General features: G+C 33.7%; 1 protein-coding gene across 1 annotated transcript; it reads left to right on the forward strand.

The window, feature by feature from the left end:
- Window positions 1-400: 400 nt before the first annotated feature.
- LOC124372294 (MADS-box MEF2 type transcription factor MIG1-like) lies at window positions 401-18032 on the forward strand. Its single transcript, XM_046830675.1, is given in 8 exon segments — window positions 401-432; window positions 8386-8589; window positions 8725-8919; window positions 13675-13815; window positions 13817-13885; window positions 15322-15334; window positions 15637-15830; window positions 17337-18032. Coding segments are annotated over 7 exon segments (1086 nt in total). The 5' UTR covers window positions 401-432; window positions 8386-8412; the 3' UTR covers window positions 17634-18032.
- Window positions 18033-19527: the final 1495 nt, after the last annotated feature.

A 19527-nucleotide genomic window follows, 5' to 3' on the forward strand; every position in this document is an offset into this window, starting at 1 on the left:
AATAACGTGTTTGAATTTGTCCAGAGAGTTACGGGGACGTGAACTTTGCTTCTAAACATCATCAAAGAATTTAGTTGCAAATGTTTTTATTCATAAAAGTATGAAAATATAAATTTTAGATATAAAAGATAACTCTGATTCTGAAGCGCGCAAGAAGCGTTATAGCAGGTTACAAGCAGTGTATAAGGAAAGCTGCCGGTTTCGCTAGTTCTTATCTAAATATTACTGTCTACTCCGACAGCTAACACTAATGAGGCACATGGTTTCTAAACGGTGTGTAGCCTCAAGCTACCAAACCACGGAGTTGAGATAGATGAAGAGCAAGGAGGTTCATGTAAAAAAGCTATGAACCGATTTTTACTTGGATTTTGGGCTTGTGTCTTGTGGGGGAGTCCTGTTTCTGTTTTGAGCTATGCCCTCGAGTTATTTCGAGTAAGTATCGATAGGTTTGGAATTTAGAACTTTCGAAAGCTATTCGTTTTTTGATATTACTTTTTTCGCAGAGAGTTTTATACTCAATATTTATATTCCATCTGTAGTCTAATCGTATACATTTATTTTCAATTAATTCTTTGTGTGTTGTGGAGGGTGAGATTTCATAAATCACCTGTTGAAAATGTAATATTTCTAGAATTTTAATACAAAATGTTTATTAAAAAAATGGGAATTATGTAATAGTTTAATTTACATAGAATTAGTGTGTTACAAAAATTTTAATTAAAATTTTTTGTAGAGAAATGTTATATTTTAGTTTCTTTTAACAAAATAGGAGACTTTCCATTTTATATTCAAACAAAACATTTTTTATATTGATAAACATACTTTTTTAAGCTATTTAAAATTAATTTGATATATCGAAGTGAATAATTGGAAAGTAAAATACATTGAGTCAAAAGAATAAAAAATACCTATATTTATATAACATACTTTTTTAATATTCGCTTGAACAAACAGTTTAATATTACAGTAGACCCCTCATATCCGGCCTCGGTTTTACCGCACCTCGGTTTATCCGGCCACTTCCCGGAAGCCATATCGAAATTTATTTACCACGGCTTGCAGACGCGCAGTTGCACGCACTAGTCTCCCACGACTCTTGCGTTTATTTTTGGTGTATCTATTTGTTTACATTTTGTTGTGTTGTCCTCAGTTGAGCTAATAGGTTTAAACCTGTAAAACAGTTCGTTGATTATTTCACAGTGCGGTTAGTACAGTACAGTACAATTTTTTGTTTCGTCAAGTGCTGGTGAACTGTAGGTTGGTTTATCCGGCTGAATCGTTATCCGGCCAAGGGCTCGGTCCCGTGGTGGCCGGATATGAGGGGCCCTTCTACTGTATTGTTATATATTACTCAGTGACAATAAGGTATATTGCGGACATACTATAAGTGATTAACTAGTGAAACAAATATTATCTCATTATATTGCATAAATACCATTGGTAAAAATAGGGAAAACAAACTATTTAAACATGCGAGCTCAGCTCTTGTTTGAAGTTGTATCCCTGAAGTATATTTTTGGGCTAGGGATCGAGAATAAAAATACTGTGGATGAATCTGTCATAAAAGGAAATTCCTTTTTATCAACAGCGTGGTGAAAAGTTAGTTGTTCTGGAAATTGAAAACCCATTAAACCTCATCTATTATTTACAACCATGTATACGTGTTCTTGATCCCCAAGATCTGAGGAAACAATGTGTTAAAGATCCACAGACGCGATGGAAGTTTCTAGCTATGAGGTGAGAGAGGAAATTGACATGCGCGAGAGAGAGGTTACGTATGGAGGCTCCTCTCCCCTCGTGACACTGATATGATAGCTACTGAAAACATGCAGTACCGGTAATCCTTTTCAGACATGAGACCGTCAAAGACGGTATCCAGCGAGGGGGTCTAAGGGGTATGAACCACCCCAATTCTTTAACATTACTTTCTTAGCAACGATTAATATTAAAGAATTTAGTATTACTGACGTGTACTGCTGAAAGATCGTACTTAACATTGAAACGGGCCAAGAACTTTTTGAGGAACAAAATGGGGAATGAGCGGTTGGTTGACTAACACTTGCCTTACTTTCTGTCAACTAACGGGAAAATATCAGTCGCCTTGACCTACCCCCAAATTTTTTTTTCCCGGCTACGTTTTGTGAAACAGTAGACAACAGGAGGATATGGAATATAAAGTTAGACATATACAGGGTGTCTAAAGTCTGGAACCGGCCTACCAGTTGTCAAACTATTACTGATAATACACAAGTTGAGTTTATTAATATTATCTTAGCAACATCTTAAAATGCAAGCCATAGGTAGAGCTGTATACATCAAAATAAAGCTTTGGCAGTAAAACACAACGCCGCCAACGGACATCAAAAGTTTCACCCCCAGCCCAAAATGGTGGAGGTTAGAAGTAAATCAAAGTTATTGTGTAAATTCGTATAATATTCACAAACTGAAGTGGTGCATTCTTATAGGCAATCGTTGAGACAGTTAAGAGGACAGGTTCTAGAAGTAATTAACAATGTAATATGGTGCGGAAATATGCATCCAGTTTGTTCTTAACAGTGTGTATTACAGTTAAGGCATTGATCGGAAATACTCGCTAGAGCGCATAATATAGACTGTAACATATAATAATAATAAATCTTTATTTTTCATACGGATATTTGATGATCATTTGACCAATGGTCACAATACAGCCAAAGACCAAGTCCAAACATAACCATTAATTTATATTTAAATTACATAATTTTCTTTTAATTATGAGCTATATAACCTAATTATCTTGTCACAAACTAAAATTAAAAACGTAATGGCTCTTATGTGTTTACATTTCTAGATTTTGTAGTGTATTTAGTGTGATAAATACTAAGTTATGGCTAATGTACCCATAGCAATATTTAATCTCTGCACCAGTTATGTTGGCAGTATGTATTGTCAGGTGATGTATCATACAATGTAGTCTGATTTAATCCATACGAATAAAAGGAATGCTCATAGGCTGCTCTCTGTGACGTTTCCACATCCACGCCACTACCCTACAACCAACTGTCCAAGCTAGCTAGCCAGGAGTCACCACCAGACACCGTCATGTAAACCTCCGTGTCCCTTCCGTTTCCTCTATGAGCGGTCTTAGATCAATGGTACTCTAAAATGTAACGTCTTATTATTTATCCCGACCCATATTAGTTGTACAGTGGACGACCCGCATATCTTACAGATTTATACACATTTTTGTCCAATAATGTGTTTATAATTAAAGATTTATTTAAAATAAAAATAGTACCAGATGAATTAAGCTTTTAAAATTAATTATAAAAACTATATTTCTATCACATAATAATAATTTTGATTTGTCAATTTAATTTGTATAAATCTGACAATGAAGGAAGCAGGATTTTCCCATCGTTCAGTGGTACAAAACATCCAGTAACACTACGTTTCGAGATCTGCAATCTTATCTCTTCTCAGAGTAAATAACTAATCTAAACACATAATTACAACTAGTTTAAAAGTAAACAAATCATACCAGAGCGTTAGTGACACCCATACGCCCAGTAATTACAACCCACGGTGTTGTGTGTCAACTTTAATAACTATAAAACATTGAATTCCCTACTAAAAAAATGAGGTTCCCGATGTATTATGTTGGCTTCATCCCAATTCATATGATGGTTTCAGAACAAAAAAACGATGTGCAATTTTTGACCTTTCTGTCAGACCAGTTCTCTTGTTTTCTTAGTTTTTTTATCCTTACGTGTAATGGTTCTTTTTTGTCTCGCCTATGTATTTCCTACTGCAAACTACAGTTTATACTGTAAACACAGTTTTTGGAATCCCGTGTTTCCATTTTGTTTGTTTTGGTTTTTAGGAGGACTTTGTCTAAGAGTATTGTGTGTTTTAATCTAATTTGTAATTATGTGTTAGGTTTAGTTATTTACCTAAAGAAGAGATCAGATTGCAGATCTCGAAACAAAGTGTTACTAATGTTTTTATCACTGAACGATGCCAAATGTCCGGAAAGTCCTTTTTCATTCACAACTTCCATCGTCAAAAACAAACTTCAATCGCCGACAATGTCAGAAATTTTAGCACTCAGCCCAGGACATACAACATCTGAATTACTACATACTACTAATAGCAAACAACTGAAGGAAAGAATTTGAGACAAAGAAATAAATATTGAATAGACATTTGCAAATGCTCATTAATGTTTTATATTTTTATTCTCTATCAGTTACCTTACTCACCTCACGGCCTAAAAATAGATTTAAAGCGTGTCCAGCTTGTAAAACTATTGTAAACAACGAAACTGTCCAAGAGTTACCCGCGTAATAACCAGCTGTTTTTCAATATGCTCAACAAACGAATTGAGCTTATGTCAGTGTCTAGTGTGGTTTGGACCAAAACTAGTCTGTGGATCGCGACTGTAGTTTTACTTTCATCACTTGAATTATTTCTAAAATCTCGCCGGGTGAATAGGTGAAAAAACGCCAAATTGTGAAAATGGATACTCTGAGAGCACTTGTATTTTAAAAATTCCTCAAACCAAACATACCACATTATTTACAACATACTAATCACCAATGACTAGGATATTTCTGACCATCCTAAGAAACGGTCAAGTAGATGTAGTTTCTTCAAATGAAAGCAGAACGCTTTATTTGTGCGTTAGTCTCAACGATTAACCTTAATGGAATAACGGTTGGCTAGATCCTTTGGTGAAAGCGAAATACCATTTAGGTAGAATATTTTTATTTCATACTGGGACCTAAGGGAGTTTCTTTTTTTTATCAAACAGTTAACAAATTTCCCACTATACACCTTGCAGTTGTCAAAGACTTCTTAAGGGTGCAAACACTTTCTTCTAGATGTTTATAGTTGTAAACTTTTTACAATCTGGAATTTTGGGGAAATTGTAGTTTTTTAACAAAAGAACTACAACCAGTGACGAACTAAATGTTTGTATTATTCTTTGTATTGAAGACAAGAGAAACCCTAGAAAACGATGAATTATGTATAGATTTCTGCCTCCAATGGCCGCCTCATCACGAAATCTCGAAAAGCCGCAGAACGCATTTACTTGAACATTTGTAACACAAGTTCGTTGTACTTCCTGGGTATCATCTAAGAAACGGCTTTAAAAATATCGTAGCCTAACCACGAAAATCCGTGATACTTTAAGATGATAATTTTTATAACATTTGAAGCTGATAAAATATTATAATAAACCTTTAGTTTCTCAGATAGGAACTTTTTTTTGCTACGACATCTCTGAAAGTACTGTGCAGAATTATATGGCGTACGGTATTGTAAAATTTTTCGTTTTAACTCACACGCCATAATATATCGCTAAATGTTTAGCGAGCGTCTTAGGTGCTCGCTAAAAATGGTTTTGAAAACTCTGTACGTTAACCGCGTCCAATCTGTGATGATTTCAATGACACATTTTAAAAACCTCATTAGGTTTTCACATGAAACTTTTTATCAAATTCGTCTTCTCAGTTGCTTCAAAGGAAATAAATAATTACGCAACTAAAAGCCATCGTCACACGCGTAATTTTAAACGCTATATACAATTTCCCAAAATATTGACAGGGATTTAGTGAACACTCTCTATAAACAGAATACATTGGGTTCCTCCAATCAATTACTGAAGGTTTTTCATGGTGCTTTTAATACACTGTGTATGAACTCGAAAGACGACGAATAAAACTCAATCCATATTACAGAATGTCAATTATGTGTATTATGTCTTTTAAAAACAAACTTCTTGGTTCGAGAACACCTGTAGATTTGTAAATCCAGCTGAAATGCCCATTACACTTGTAAAATACACAATTATAATTCATTTTGCAAGTGGTTTCACATTAATTAAGACATAATTTGTTAATCGCTGGTAACAGCAGTTTAGCCCAAAATTTGCAAATTTGTAAAATTGCAAATGTAACAATTTCCATAAAAAGTATTGCTCCACTTTTCCGCTGTATATTTGTAAATACTGTTTAAAATTGTGTTGTGTATTTGTAAAAAATTATACTTAAAAGTAGTGAAGATGAACATGTTCGAGTACAAAACGAGATTGAGATTTGAGAGGCGTGGGTTTCGTGGAGCGAACAGCTACGTTGGCGGGGTACTGTCACGGGTACGTACTCATCGAGCGGTGGGTACCCACCGCCTTTCCTAGACCACCACGCTTTGGTCGACAGACATGCTCAACATATCCGCGTGTACATTCCGTGAAGCTGCTGGGTGGCAGACCTAAACATTCCGGTGCCAATTCACTCACCCCCTACCCATCAAAAAATAAAGAGATCAAAATCCGATCTCCAATGTAAACAGAACCACGCTACTAGTTAGCCCCAATCTGTGTAGCCAAGGGTACTTGTGAGTCCATGTGCGTGCGCGTGAACTCGCAGGCACGTGAATTGCAGTCCACTTGTCCGAACCGGTCCCGCTAGTCTCATGTTCCGACTCTCCCGGGACGCCGATGACACCAATTTTGCTTCTTCTCTGATCGCGCTGCGGCAGCGGTTCATTATTGGAAGACAGTAGCCCGAGCTGCAGTCCCTGATACTGCAGCGCAGTGTCGTTTCTCCGAGTCCGCTATGCTAGTTGCATGTAAAGTGAGGGAAAGGGAAAAAGAATTACAAGGGACTCACGCATAGAGTTTCCCTCCTAACGTCAAACTCGGGGTTTCGGGAATAATTAATTTTAGTAAAAAAATGCTAGATAGATAGTTTTTACAATTTATTAAATAAAAGGTTGAAAGTGTTTGTTCCAGAGTAACTTCAGGTGTGTATGCTTTGCAAAACAATGTTATCACGACATCCTGAGAAAGGTTTATTTCTACCTTTCATATGGAGTTAGACTCTGGGGCAGACAACAAACTGGAAAGAGTGTTTCTCCTTCAAAATAAAGCTGTGCGAATCATTTCAAAATTAAAGAGCACAGAGTCATGGAGAGCTGTCTTCAGGGAGCTTGGTTTACTGACTTTGCCCTGCCTCTACATCTTCGAGGTGGCTGTGTTCTGTAAATCACAAAGGGCACATTAGCTCAGGGAAAGAATATTCACCAGTGGGCAATTAAAATCGAAGCACGTTTTAACAGGATCTGATGTAGGGAATTGTATGTTTGTCTGGATGACGAACTTTTTGTATGCATGATTGTGTGTGAATGGGAAGATATACTAACGACTGTTGCTAAACAATATTGTATATTGTTCAAAGACAAAATAAAGACTGATTTGATTTACATTGACATATAGGTGTGATAAATTGTTATATTCATAATAATATTTTAGCATTTGCAGCATATAGTTTACTATTAGGAATTTTATACAAAAACATGAATTTCCACCAAAATACCCCAAGAGGTTTCATTTGAGAATATAGTACTTGTCGTGTATATAATATTGGAGGGTTTACATTCAAATTCAATGATATGTTGAAAATAAGAAGCAAACAAAAAAAGTGCAGAGAATGTTCCCTTCGGGTAGAGTGTTTTCATTGTTTTATCAGACAAGGATTTTTACTCCCGGATCTTCACCTCTTACTTCAAATAAAACAAGACAACATCTATGTGGGAAGCAGAAACAGTGTTGTTTCATTTGAGAATGATTTCTACTTTTACGCCTCCTAACAAATATGAAACACTGGGCTTATCCAGTGAGGGGCAGGAGGGGAAGGCCCCTCCTCTGCTAGAAGCAGAAAAATTTAATTAAATGGTGATTCCATGTAAAAGCTGTTTACCACATTGTGATATGTAACAATCGAGAAATATTTAGAGCATTTTAGCAACTGGTAGAGAAATCTGTTACAACTTGATCAACCCATCGATGTATAAGAGTTCTATTAGATTCTGGGTACGCCTATGCATGGAGGTACTATTATTTTAAGGTTTGGTGACTATTATGCAAACAAAAACAATTAAATTGAACATAGCATATTATTTTATTGATTTTGAAAGACTTATTTGCATTCACTTGGATACAAAATACAATATGTAACACTTTCATTGTGGCAGGTGCTATATTGTGTCAGATCTAAGAAATGAAGTGAGGATATCTCAGAAATAAACTAACAGTGAAGGTATTTGTAACTAATCTAAACTGGAATATTTTCCAAGAAGGAGATCTATGTTGTAACTAACAAGCAAGGGAGCGGTACGCCATCTTTGGTAGTTTGGACAAGGGTAGTGAACTTCCTCAGGAGGACCTGATCGGTTGTTTTCGGCGGTTTGTAGAACTGATGAAACCGTAGACTGGTCAGCGTCATGGTGTGCTTCCAGGGTGTGCAAAAGGCCTTGAGGCTTAAGTGCATGGCAATAAGCGCCCCATAGAAGAACTAACAGTGTATTGATGTAATAACTTTTATTTTTCCTGTATGTCCCCAGGTCTGCAAGGTCGTTATAGCAACTCTGATGTGTGTGCTGTCAGCTGAAGCTGGTTACTATAAGAGACACCTCCCCCCACAGCTGCCCCCCGCCAAGCTACACTACGGACACAAGCCACCCCCTCACTTCCACCACAGTCCCCTCTCGCACAACAAGCCCCCTCCTTATCTGAGGCGCCCTTCCCCCTCCTCGCTCCCCCATCAGGCCACCACCTAGACCCTTCATCGTCAAACCCACCCCCTCACCACCACCCCCTTTTCCACCCTCCTCTTGGAAAAAACTTCCGCGCTCCTGTAGTGAAGGAGGTTTTCCAGTCTGCTCCCATATCCTACATCCCAGAAGTCTCCCAACACTTTCCCGCTCGACGACGACAAGGGGGGCCGATCCCACACGATACCTGCTCCTAACCTCAGCCCTGCTGACCGACCTCACCACCCTCTACCACACCAATCTTCACACCCTTCACCTGACCTGGATGCTGTGCTCAGGCATGGACTGAAGACTGTACAACACAAACCTGCCAGCTCGTATCAGGTATTAGAAATGAAAAACATTTTTGCTAACTAAGGGCATTAAGAGATAAAAGGGTTTGCAGCTTACAAAGTTATGCAACTAAGATTTGCTTAAAACTTAGCACTTGCAGCAGTTGAAATGTTATGACAAGCTAACGTTTCATTTCATCATTTTCATTTGCCACAAAAATGTGGCAACATCATTACCAAAATCATAAATACAGCTCATTATCACAGCCACATTAAAAAAACTTAAAACTAAGAATAATTAAGCTTATACAGCAAGCACAACAGTGATTGTAACAGAATACAAAAAACACAATCATCATTATAAATCTATATTATTAATTTTGAAAAAGTCATTAAAGCTATATAATTCTCCAACAGCCAGGAATAGAAATTAATTTTTAATCTGTCAAAGGACTATGAGTAATTTGTCTTTCAACAAAATTATAAACCTTCAAAGATAGCCTACCACAATGTGGCTGTGAAATTGTTTTTTTTTTTATAAAAAGTGCGTTTCAAACTGGACACTCTTTTTCAAATGCAAAATTATTAAAAGAAGTACAAAATAAAAAAATTCCTTGATGCATATGAAACAATTTGTATAAAAAAAGAACCAAAATAATCTGGTAAAGAACGAACCTGGGCCTTTTCAAAATTCACCGTTACTTTATTTGATTTAACTAAATAGAAACTTTATTTTTATATATATATATATATATAACATACTGTGCTGTCATAGAATATTACCTATTTGTATTTTTAATGACATATGTTTTTATTTAGTACAAAATTGTTTATGTTAGTATTGTTATTATTACTTTTATTCAGTTGTGTGAGTCCGAAGATGTACTCATTGAGTACGAAAGGCCTCACAAAAATAAAAAACTTTATATTATTGGAGAGTTTGTTTAAATTAATAGATTGGAAGAAGGCAAAATATGCATACTGTATCCACAGTATGCAATAACATAACATATCCATAACTTTCAAAGTAGTTTTACACATTCTTTTCAGTTACATTGCAATCCTAATAATATTTAAAAATGCGAAAGTGCCTTTGTTTGTTTGTTATGCTTTTACTAATATACTTACTCAACCGATTGAACTGAAAATTTACATGGACATTCTTAGGATTACTGGTATGAATATAAAGAAAGAAAGAAAGAAAACACTTCTTTATTGAGGCGAAAATTAGGACCATATGGTCCTTTCTTACATTTAACCTCTTAAAAATATGTCTTAACAATGCAAATTATAAAATAGCCTATATATATATATATATATATATATATATATATTTATATATTAGAATATAGCCTTATTCTTATTTCAAAAATCCCTCTGGGCTACGTCCCACTGTAAAGTAGTGAAAAATCCCATCTTGGTCCCTTTTAAGCTGTGAAATATTAATTGAAAGAGTCTGTTAAATGTAATGAACTGTTCTTTGTAAACATTTTTTTTAAAGATTGCACAAACATATGTTTAAGTAATTAGACCACTATTTTCAATTCGTTTACATTTATGGTGTGAAAGTATAGAGAAAGCTTTATAGTCCAGTAAAATAAGGATGCAACCTCGGAATGAAAGATAATAAGCTAAAAATTTGCATACGTCTTTATTTTGATGGTATAAAACTTACCTCAAAAGTCTCATATAATCACGTGTACGCGTCTTTAGATATTTAAGGTCAAATTTCACGAAAATCAGTTTTTTGAAAATATCTCGTTTCCCTTACGCTAAATGATTTTGAAGGTGGTTAGAGAAATTGTTAGAACGGAAAATTCTCTTCAACTTTTGTCTGAAGTAATTTTATGTACGTTCAACCCTTTTTTGAGATACAGCGCAAAGAGTAGGGGGACCAGCTTACCTGTATATACGATAATGCGAGGTCAGCGAGTAGAATACAATAAATAAATGAGTTATATTGTTAATTATTCACTTACTATTATTATTATTACTTAATACTATGATTATTGTCAGCATTATTATTACATTTTTATTATTATCATTATTATTAAATTTTTATTATTATTTATTATTTAATATTCCATATTTATAGATATTAATTATAAATTAAATATTATCTAAATAATAACTTATTTTATTTTTACCAAAACATACAATATTAAAAAAAATACTTTTCTTCCATATTCCTATATTACTATGAATATTATTACCATATGAATATTATATCATCGATGGTGTATTTTTCTTGCATCGCAAAAAAAAAACTTCTGTCATTGTAGGAGAAGATATTGATTTGCTAGTTATCTTGATAGGACGTGCTCAATCACATCAACAAGAAAATCTTTTTAAAATCAATATCTTCTCCTACAAAGACAGAAGTTTTTTTTTTAAGTTCAGACTGCAATAGCTGTTTCTACAATGAGAACATCACCATCATCTCTGGCTTGTTTTGTAGTGATATTAACAGTTTTTATTTTGTTGATAAGCATGTCTATACAGTAAATATTTTTCATTCCATTGCTTCATCAAAGCGGAGTTATAAGATTTTGAAACACCAGCAGTTCTTCTTAATTGTTCCATTGCTTTAATGTTCTTAGTGTAGTCTGAGTAACCATCAAATACAACAACAATACTTGACCCATAATGTGTTTGTAAAATATTTGACGTATTTATTCAAAATATGAGAGATAGTATCATCTTTATTCCATACAAACGCGATGCAAGAAAAATCCACCATCGATGATATAATATTCATATGGTATAATATTCATAGTAATATAGGAATATGGAAGAAAAGTATTTTTTTAATATTGTATGTTTGGTAAAAATAAAAATAAGTATTATTTAGAGAATATTTAATTTATAATTAATATCTATAAATATGGAATATTAAATAATAAATAATAATAAAAATTTAATAATAATGATAATAATAAAAATGTAATAATAATGCTGACAATAATCATAGTATTAAGTAATAATAATAATAGTAAGTGAATAATTAACAATATAAACTCATTTATTTATTGTATTCTACTCGCTGACCTCGCATTATCGTATATACAGGTAAGCGGTTCCCCTACTCTTTGCGCTGTATCTCAAAAAGGGTTGAACGTACATAAAAATTACTTCAGACAAAAGTTGAAGAGAATTTTCCGTTCTACAATTTCTCTAACCACCTTCAAAGTCATTTAGCGTAAGGGAAACGAGATATTTTCAAAAAAAAACTGATTTTCGTGAAATTTGACCTTAAATATCTAAAGACGCGTACACGTGATTATATGAGACTTTTGAGGTAAGTTTTTATACCATCAAAATAAAGACGTATGCAAATTTTTAGCTTATTATCTTTCATTCCGAGGGTTGCATCCTTATTTTGTCTTATTTTACTGAGTTATTATAACAACACTGAGCACATAGTAATAAAATATTCAGATAAGAAAATTAAAGGTTTTAATAAAAATATACTTTTAACTGTACATATTTAACAAATATTAAATATTAGATATAAGATACAAAGTTGCTATCTAACTTTTATTATACATTTAAAGACTTTTATAAAACCCATATTTATATTTTTGTTGGCTTCCCAAACCTGTGTATAAGTATATATTTTCTACATAGGGAAACAAGGCAAATTTAGCTATGGAACAAAAAATAATAAGACCAGAATAAATTTACAATAGCCATAAATATACACATTGTGATAGTTTTTCTTGATCATGTCAACAATACTAACTCAACGTTGACATTGGAAATATAACTCACTCGAACCAGAAGTGCTTATATATGTGCAAAGCCTATGAAATAGTGTGCAAACCCACGGGTATTGCTTGTACACAATGAATTTATTTAGGCACTTCAATAACATCAGTGATCATTCTAATACTAGTGTGAATTTGAGCCTGATAACTTTCATTACATATTCTATAATGTGATCTGATGACAATATTGAGCTGCCCAGAATGTTTTTGGTCTTTGACATCTCCCTCACCGATTTTAATGTTTATTTTATCTGTGTTTCCATTGAAGAAATTACTGGATTATTTGAGCAAAATTGGGGGAAAAATATAAATATAAAAGAGTGCAATGTGCCCGCATCAATGACCTCTTTTACTCCAACTCCCATAAATGTGAAAGGTGAGAAACCATCTGACTCGGCATAACTTCTATAACTTGGATGGTTTAATTTATTGATCATTTCACACTGCTATAATACTTCACTAGCTGGGGACTGCAATATTATTATAGGACAGAAAAACTCATAAAAGGTTGGGATTATTTTCTAAATTTTAAAAATAAAAAACAATATTTCGTTTTTTGCGATAAAATATTATGTGACTTCTTTTCTCTGCAAGATAAATACTCAATAAATACGTTATTGCACAGTAAAAATTAATATTTGTCTGTATTTTTTTTAATACACAGTATAATAATTTTATAATTTGACTTTGGGGCTCATATTTTTAAATATATTCTTCAATATTTTCATTTAGAAAAACTCAACATTTTAAAGTAATTTTGTATAAAATTTTGGGAATAAATCTCAGTTTTTTTATACTTAAAAATAAAAAATACTGAAACCTTAAAAAATTTTTATAACACTTTTATATGCAAACTTCTTCTCTGCAGACTTCTTAGCAATACAGACAAATTATATAATAATTTTATAATTGGTTCACTTGGCTCTAGAGCTAATATTTGAAATTTATACTTTACATATTACAAAGTTTATTTAAATAACAAAACTTATGGATGTTACAATTTAGTTGCAGATTATTTGCTGATGCCTCACGTGTTTCAGGTTACAGAGGACCCCAGTGCACACAAACCGTTTTCTGATACCCCTAGCTACTTTGCTCCAGACCCTGACCCCAGCCTGCCCACCATAGAAGTCCCTAAGACCTTCGATCCCTACTCTCTGCCCAGCAATGGTCAGCAGCCACCTGGACCTGTACCAGCAACAGCTCGCAGAGAGTCAGCAGCACCAGACCTCTCCATCACTGGCGCAGACAGTGAGCAACTTTCTCACATTTTACTATAGTATACTAAAATATATTGTGACATTAGCATCTGTCATTGGCAGCCAATGAGCAACTTTCTCGCCATTTACTATAGTATACTAAAATGTATTGTGACATTAGCATCTGTCATTGGCAGACAGTGAGCAACTTTCTCGCCATTTATTATAGTATGACAAATGTATTGTAATTTTCTATTTCTAAACCACTCTTCCTCCTTCTAGTCAATAACAACCTTTATAATTTGTAACTGTCCGTATGTGTACTTGCAAGCACGTACTTCGTTAAACACACAAAAGGATAATTTTGACCAAAATTAAGCTTATATTTGTAGTAAATGGTTTGATTACGTTTACTTTTTAATGTTTATTATTTGTTTTCTATTACACACCTGTCAAAATGAAAAAAAATTGCATACATTTAAAAACTTTCAATTAAAAAATGTTAAAACGCTAAATTTTAACGTAAAGTAAAATGAGATTGATATCATAATTGAAAACATAAACATTGGCTAATTGTTACGATTTTTTACCAGTGTTTAAAATTTAATTTTTAGTATCTCCAAAGAACCTACTGATTGTCAAAAATATTTTATATTTTTGAACCCAATAAAAATGGTTTTGCTCAACAAATTCAGAAATTCCAACTAAATATAATTCATTGGTAAGTTTCCAGTAATTTCAATTTCCAAACATTTGTATCTCATTAAGTGGTTAAATGTGATGAAAATAATACTATATTCATCATTTTTTATGTATTTAATTTGAACTTATGTTGAAATTTGGCACCATTTATTTCAGTATTATTACAACAAAACTGATGACAGAAATGAACAGCTTACTACAGAACTAGAGTAATGGTTCTAAGAATAATTTTTGTTTTAAAAATTAAAACCAATAGAATTTTGCTTAAGCAGTGCAAAATCAACAACAAATACCAACCATTTTATTGATCAAAAACTAAAAAAAAAAAGTTAGTCAGTTTGGCCTCTGAACGCCTCATATGTAGGTTTCTTTTCAAGCAGGCTTAGGTGGTGTGTAGTTAAGGTATAGTCATAGGCGTTTCTATCCAAGTTTAGTTGTGATTGTCGCCTAGGTGGTCAGGTGTCTGAGCTATTGTGAATCAGGTGGCTTCACAGATACAAAGTGAGACAATTTTCAAGATTTTAAATTTAAACTGAACATTTCAGTTAACTTGACTATGTAATTTTGGGAGATTTCCAGCTCATAGGCCCTGATAAACTTTCTATCTTGAAATAAAGTTGTATAATCAACTTTATTTTCCATTATGAACAGTTATTTTTACAAAATGTTGATTCTCATAGTAATTGTTGGTTTGTGCTGAATATTTAAATTTATGCTATAAGTTCCTACGAAAAGAAAAGCGTGTATTCTATTACCAATCGGGCTTAAGTGGTATGTGTATGGCAGAAACGAGTGGAAGGTTTGGCTTATTTTCATTGGCCGGTTTAGGAATTGATGAATGTTCATGAATGTTTAAGTGAAGATTTTTTGATGATTCCAATCTTGAAAGAGAAGAAATGGGGAGTGAAAACTGCCCAAATAAAAATAGTCAGTGAAAATTTGACAGTACCAATAGAACAGATTTATTTTTGTCTTATGAAAGACTTTTTTCTCCTTATGAGAAAAACCATATTATTGTCTTAAACTTACAAAATGCATCTTTGATAACGCTTTCCAATGAAATCATTGTTGTAATGTCCAATCACTCATTTATTTTCTCAGGTGGTACCAATTCCCTTTCATCTCAAGATCTGTACAACTTGCTGAATGGGTTTGGTCAGCAACAGCCTCAAATGACAGCAGCCATGTATCAGCAGTATCTGCTAGCAGCAGCAGCACATCAGCCCTCTACACACCAGCATGTCTACAATGCTGCCCTTCTCTACCCTCAACAATATCAGCAGCAGCAACAGCAGGTACTCAATACTGTATCAGCATAAGGGTTCAACTTACTTGTGTATTTCTCAGACCCCACCTACTAGGATTTGACTTGGAATCCCTCTGGACTCTAAAATTGTGAAAAATCCCATTTTAAACTCTAAAGTTACAGCAAACAAATATTATTAATTGAAGGAGCCTGGTTAAATGTAATCAACTTTTCAGAGTAATTATTTCGTGGTATCACAACCATATGTTTATTTAGTTAGACCACTATTTTCAATTTGTTTGTGTTTATAGTCTTGAAAGCATAAAGTAAGCATGATAGTAACTTCTTATTTCCACCTTTTCTGCAACCGCTGTTGAGAGTAAAAAAGTTTTCAAAATAAGAAAACTAAGTTTTGGTAAAAATGTACTTTTAAACTGTACATTTAAGTAAATATTAATATGCAGTGTTCCATCAGTACTGTAATGCAGATATCAAAGACAAAGTTACTATCAACTTTGAGTACAAATTTAACAATTTTTATAAAAATCATCTTAGTTGTCTTTTGACTGAAGTGGACTACTCAGACCTGTGTTTATATATATATATATATATATATATATATATATATATATATATATATATTATATATATATACACACACATACCCTTGATTGGGGGAAACAAGTCAAAATCAATTATGGTACAAGCAATATTAAGACCGGAGTAAATTACAATGGCTCTAAATATACACATTTTGATAGATTTTCTTCATTGTGGCAAAAAGGCAATCTCAATGTTGGCGTTGGGAATATAATTCACTCAAGCCAGAATGGCTTATACATGTGCAAAGCCACAGGTAATTGCTAGTATAAAATAAATATATTTAGGCACTTCAATAACATCAATGATCATTCTGATACCAGTGTGAATTTGAGTCTTAAAACTATCATCATATGTGATAAACTATAATATGATCTAAAATTGAGCTGCCCCGAATGTTATTTGTGTTTGACATCTTCCCATTCATTATTCTTCAGAACCTAATGCCACACAAATTTTAATGTTTATTTTATTACAAGAGACAGAGAAATTACAACTTCCACTGACAGCTTCAAAGATTGTTCTCAGTTCAATAGAACTGGTTCATGGTTCTATGATATTTATTGTGCTTCCAATGTTATAGATGTTTGCTATGTTCCACGTTACTCAAGTAAGCCTTGTGTTCCTCCAAGGAACAAATATATCTGAACCTTAAATTATCCAATCCTAGTCTAGTATAGTCTGAGTGGCCTAGTCTGTCTTATAATACAAAAGTACTGATTTCAATCAGCAGCAAACTTATACAATACCAGCTACGAATAAGCAGTATCCGCTAATAGCATATCTGCAGTACATGAGCCTCCAGTAGGTCTACAATATTGCCCTTCTGTTTTTTCGAGGGTCTGAGCAATTATCTTGTTCATCCCAAACTATGTTGTTTGCCTATTACTTCAGCCAATTTTTTTTACAATAGGACGGTTTAAAACACTAAGAAAAATATGTATTGATGTTACAGATAGCACAGTTCTCACAGGAGAATTTCCAGCCACAGTTTGAGACTTTCAACTATAACGAGCAGACACAGGAGAGTGCCCATGGATCTGACAGTTTCCCCTCGGCGTCCTCGGTGAGTGTGGGGGTGAAACGGGCAGTAGCGAGTGGAGAGGAGGAGGTGTTGAGCAACCAGGTTGACTACGAGGACACCGGCTTGTACACAAACACTGCCAGACCGACAGACAGCGGAGACTCTGGCTACCCTCGCGGCAGCGGGCAGCATCAACAATCAGCTGGCGCAGCGGGAGCAAGGCTCTGAGGAGGAGATGGAGCAGAGCAATCAGTCGGACGAGACGTATGAGACAAGAACCCAACAGAACATAATTAATAAACAAAATCAAATTCCCAATATACATGAGCTGAGAGTCCAACAAGAAAATCAGAATGAAAGACAAAACCAACTGCCAGTAACAAACTACAAAATGAGGGCACAAGAAAATCTTGAAGAGACACAGAAACAATCGACTTACAGAAACCATGAAATGAAACACCCCAACAGGAAGTTATGTTTAACAATGAACAACAAAGCCACATGCCTTTCAGAAATTATGAGATGAGACCCCAACAACAAATACAGACAGACGAAATTCCACACAATGAAAACAAAGAAAACTCAGAACAATCCTTTGCAGACAGTGATTACAGTGAAGACGAGATTCTAGAAACCTTCAGACAAAGACTTACGCAACAACATGGATCTACAAAGTGGCATGAGAATATACCAGACTTACTACAGAAATCAAAATGAGCAAGAGAAAGAGAAATTCACAGAAGAATTGAGCTATGAGGATACTGAAAGTGATTACACACAAGAAGAAGAGAAGGAGATAAATAATGCTGTAACAAAAGCTTCAACAGTAGTTGAAAACAAAATTAACCAGTACAACGCCCATCAGAATCAACTTCCTTTTGGTGCCAAGTTGCGACCAAAACGAGTATAGATGTTAGGATTTTAACTGTACAGTACCTGACTGAGAAAAACATGTTTATTACAAAGCTGCTGTTGTTTTGTAATATATTTCTACTCTAGCATAGCAACCAAAAGTTGACTTAAAAGAAAGGCAGGTGTTAATGCTGATTGATTAGATAGTGGCATATCTAATCTAAAGTAAATTGTTTGGAAAAAAAGCGAATTTTTCAAAGTATTCATAGTTATTTATTATTTAAAAATTAGGCTTTAAAAATCTGTTGATAGAATATTATTAATATAATTAAAATAAATAAAAATATGGCTTAGAGCCAAATTAATGCAATAAATAAGTAATTTAGCTTAGGCATTATTTATTTACTTGTGTATAGTACTATCCAAAGTCGTATTTATTATATATAAACGAACTGATCTGTTTGTTAGGTTAAAATTTTGTTAAGTTTATTAAAGTTATACAAATCTATTTGCTAATTTATTTCCCAGCAATAGTTAATAATACAAAATAATACTGTATTGTTTCAACTTCATTTAATACAGCTGAAAAAATGTGGTCCATGAATTTTGTACGTCAGTTTATTATACTAAAAGTGTATGCAATTAGAAAGATCTGAGAAATAAAGGATCTCAGACAATATTTTAATTTGTATAACAGTAAACTATTCCTCTTATTAAAAGGGTTATTTTGGAGCCAGCTCTTAAAGAAATGTACAATATTTCAAGACACTAAATACAAATGAAATCTTATATCCAATTTTCCCATATTAAAAACAGGAACTTCACATATCAATTTTTCATATCACTTCTGGCATAATTAGAAAAAAAAAAAAACTTTTCTTGTGTGTCTGCCAAAAATAGCTTTGACAAAATAGAACACTTAAAGCCCTCTTAGTATTGGTGGTTTCTTGATTTTAGTCAAATAACAACCATAACCTCAAACACTTTAATGCTTTTATTAATTTCTGCTTGTAGAATTAGGGATGGCGTCTCATTTGAAATATTTATTTAATAAGCATTCAAGTTGTTATTATTAAAAAAATATTAATTCGGCCTGGCCACGTCATGTAACGCCATCTAACCCCGTGCAAGTGTGGCTCCAAGGATGTAGCCAGCGAGGGAATCCAAGGGGCCCGTACCCCAAAATTTTTAACAGTTTCAATTATTTTTTTAAGAAATGGTTATTATTAGAATAATTCAGTATTACTGACATGTACTGCTGAAAGATCGT

This window comes from Homalodisca vitripennis, unplaced genomic scaffold (genome assembly GCF_021130785.1).
Source record: "Homalodisca vitripennis isolate AUS2020 unplaced genomic scaffold, UT_GWSS_2.1 ScUCBcl_2852;HRSCAF=7975, whole genome shotgun sequence".
Taxonomy (NCBI): domain Eukaryota; kingdom Metazoa; phylum Arthropoda; class Insecta; order Hemiptera; family Cicadellidae; genus Homalodisca; species Homalodisca vitripennis.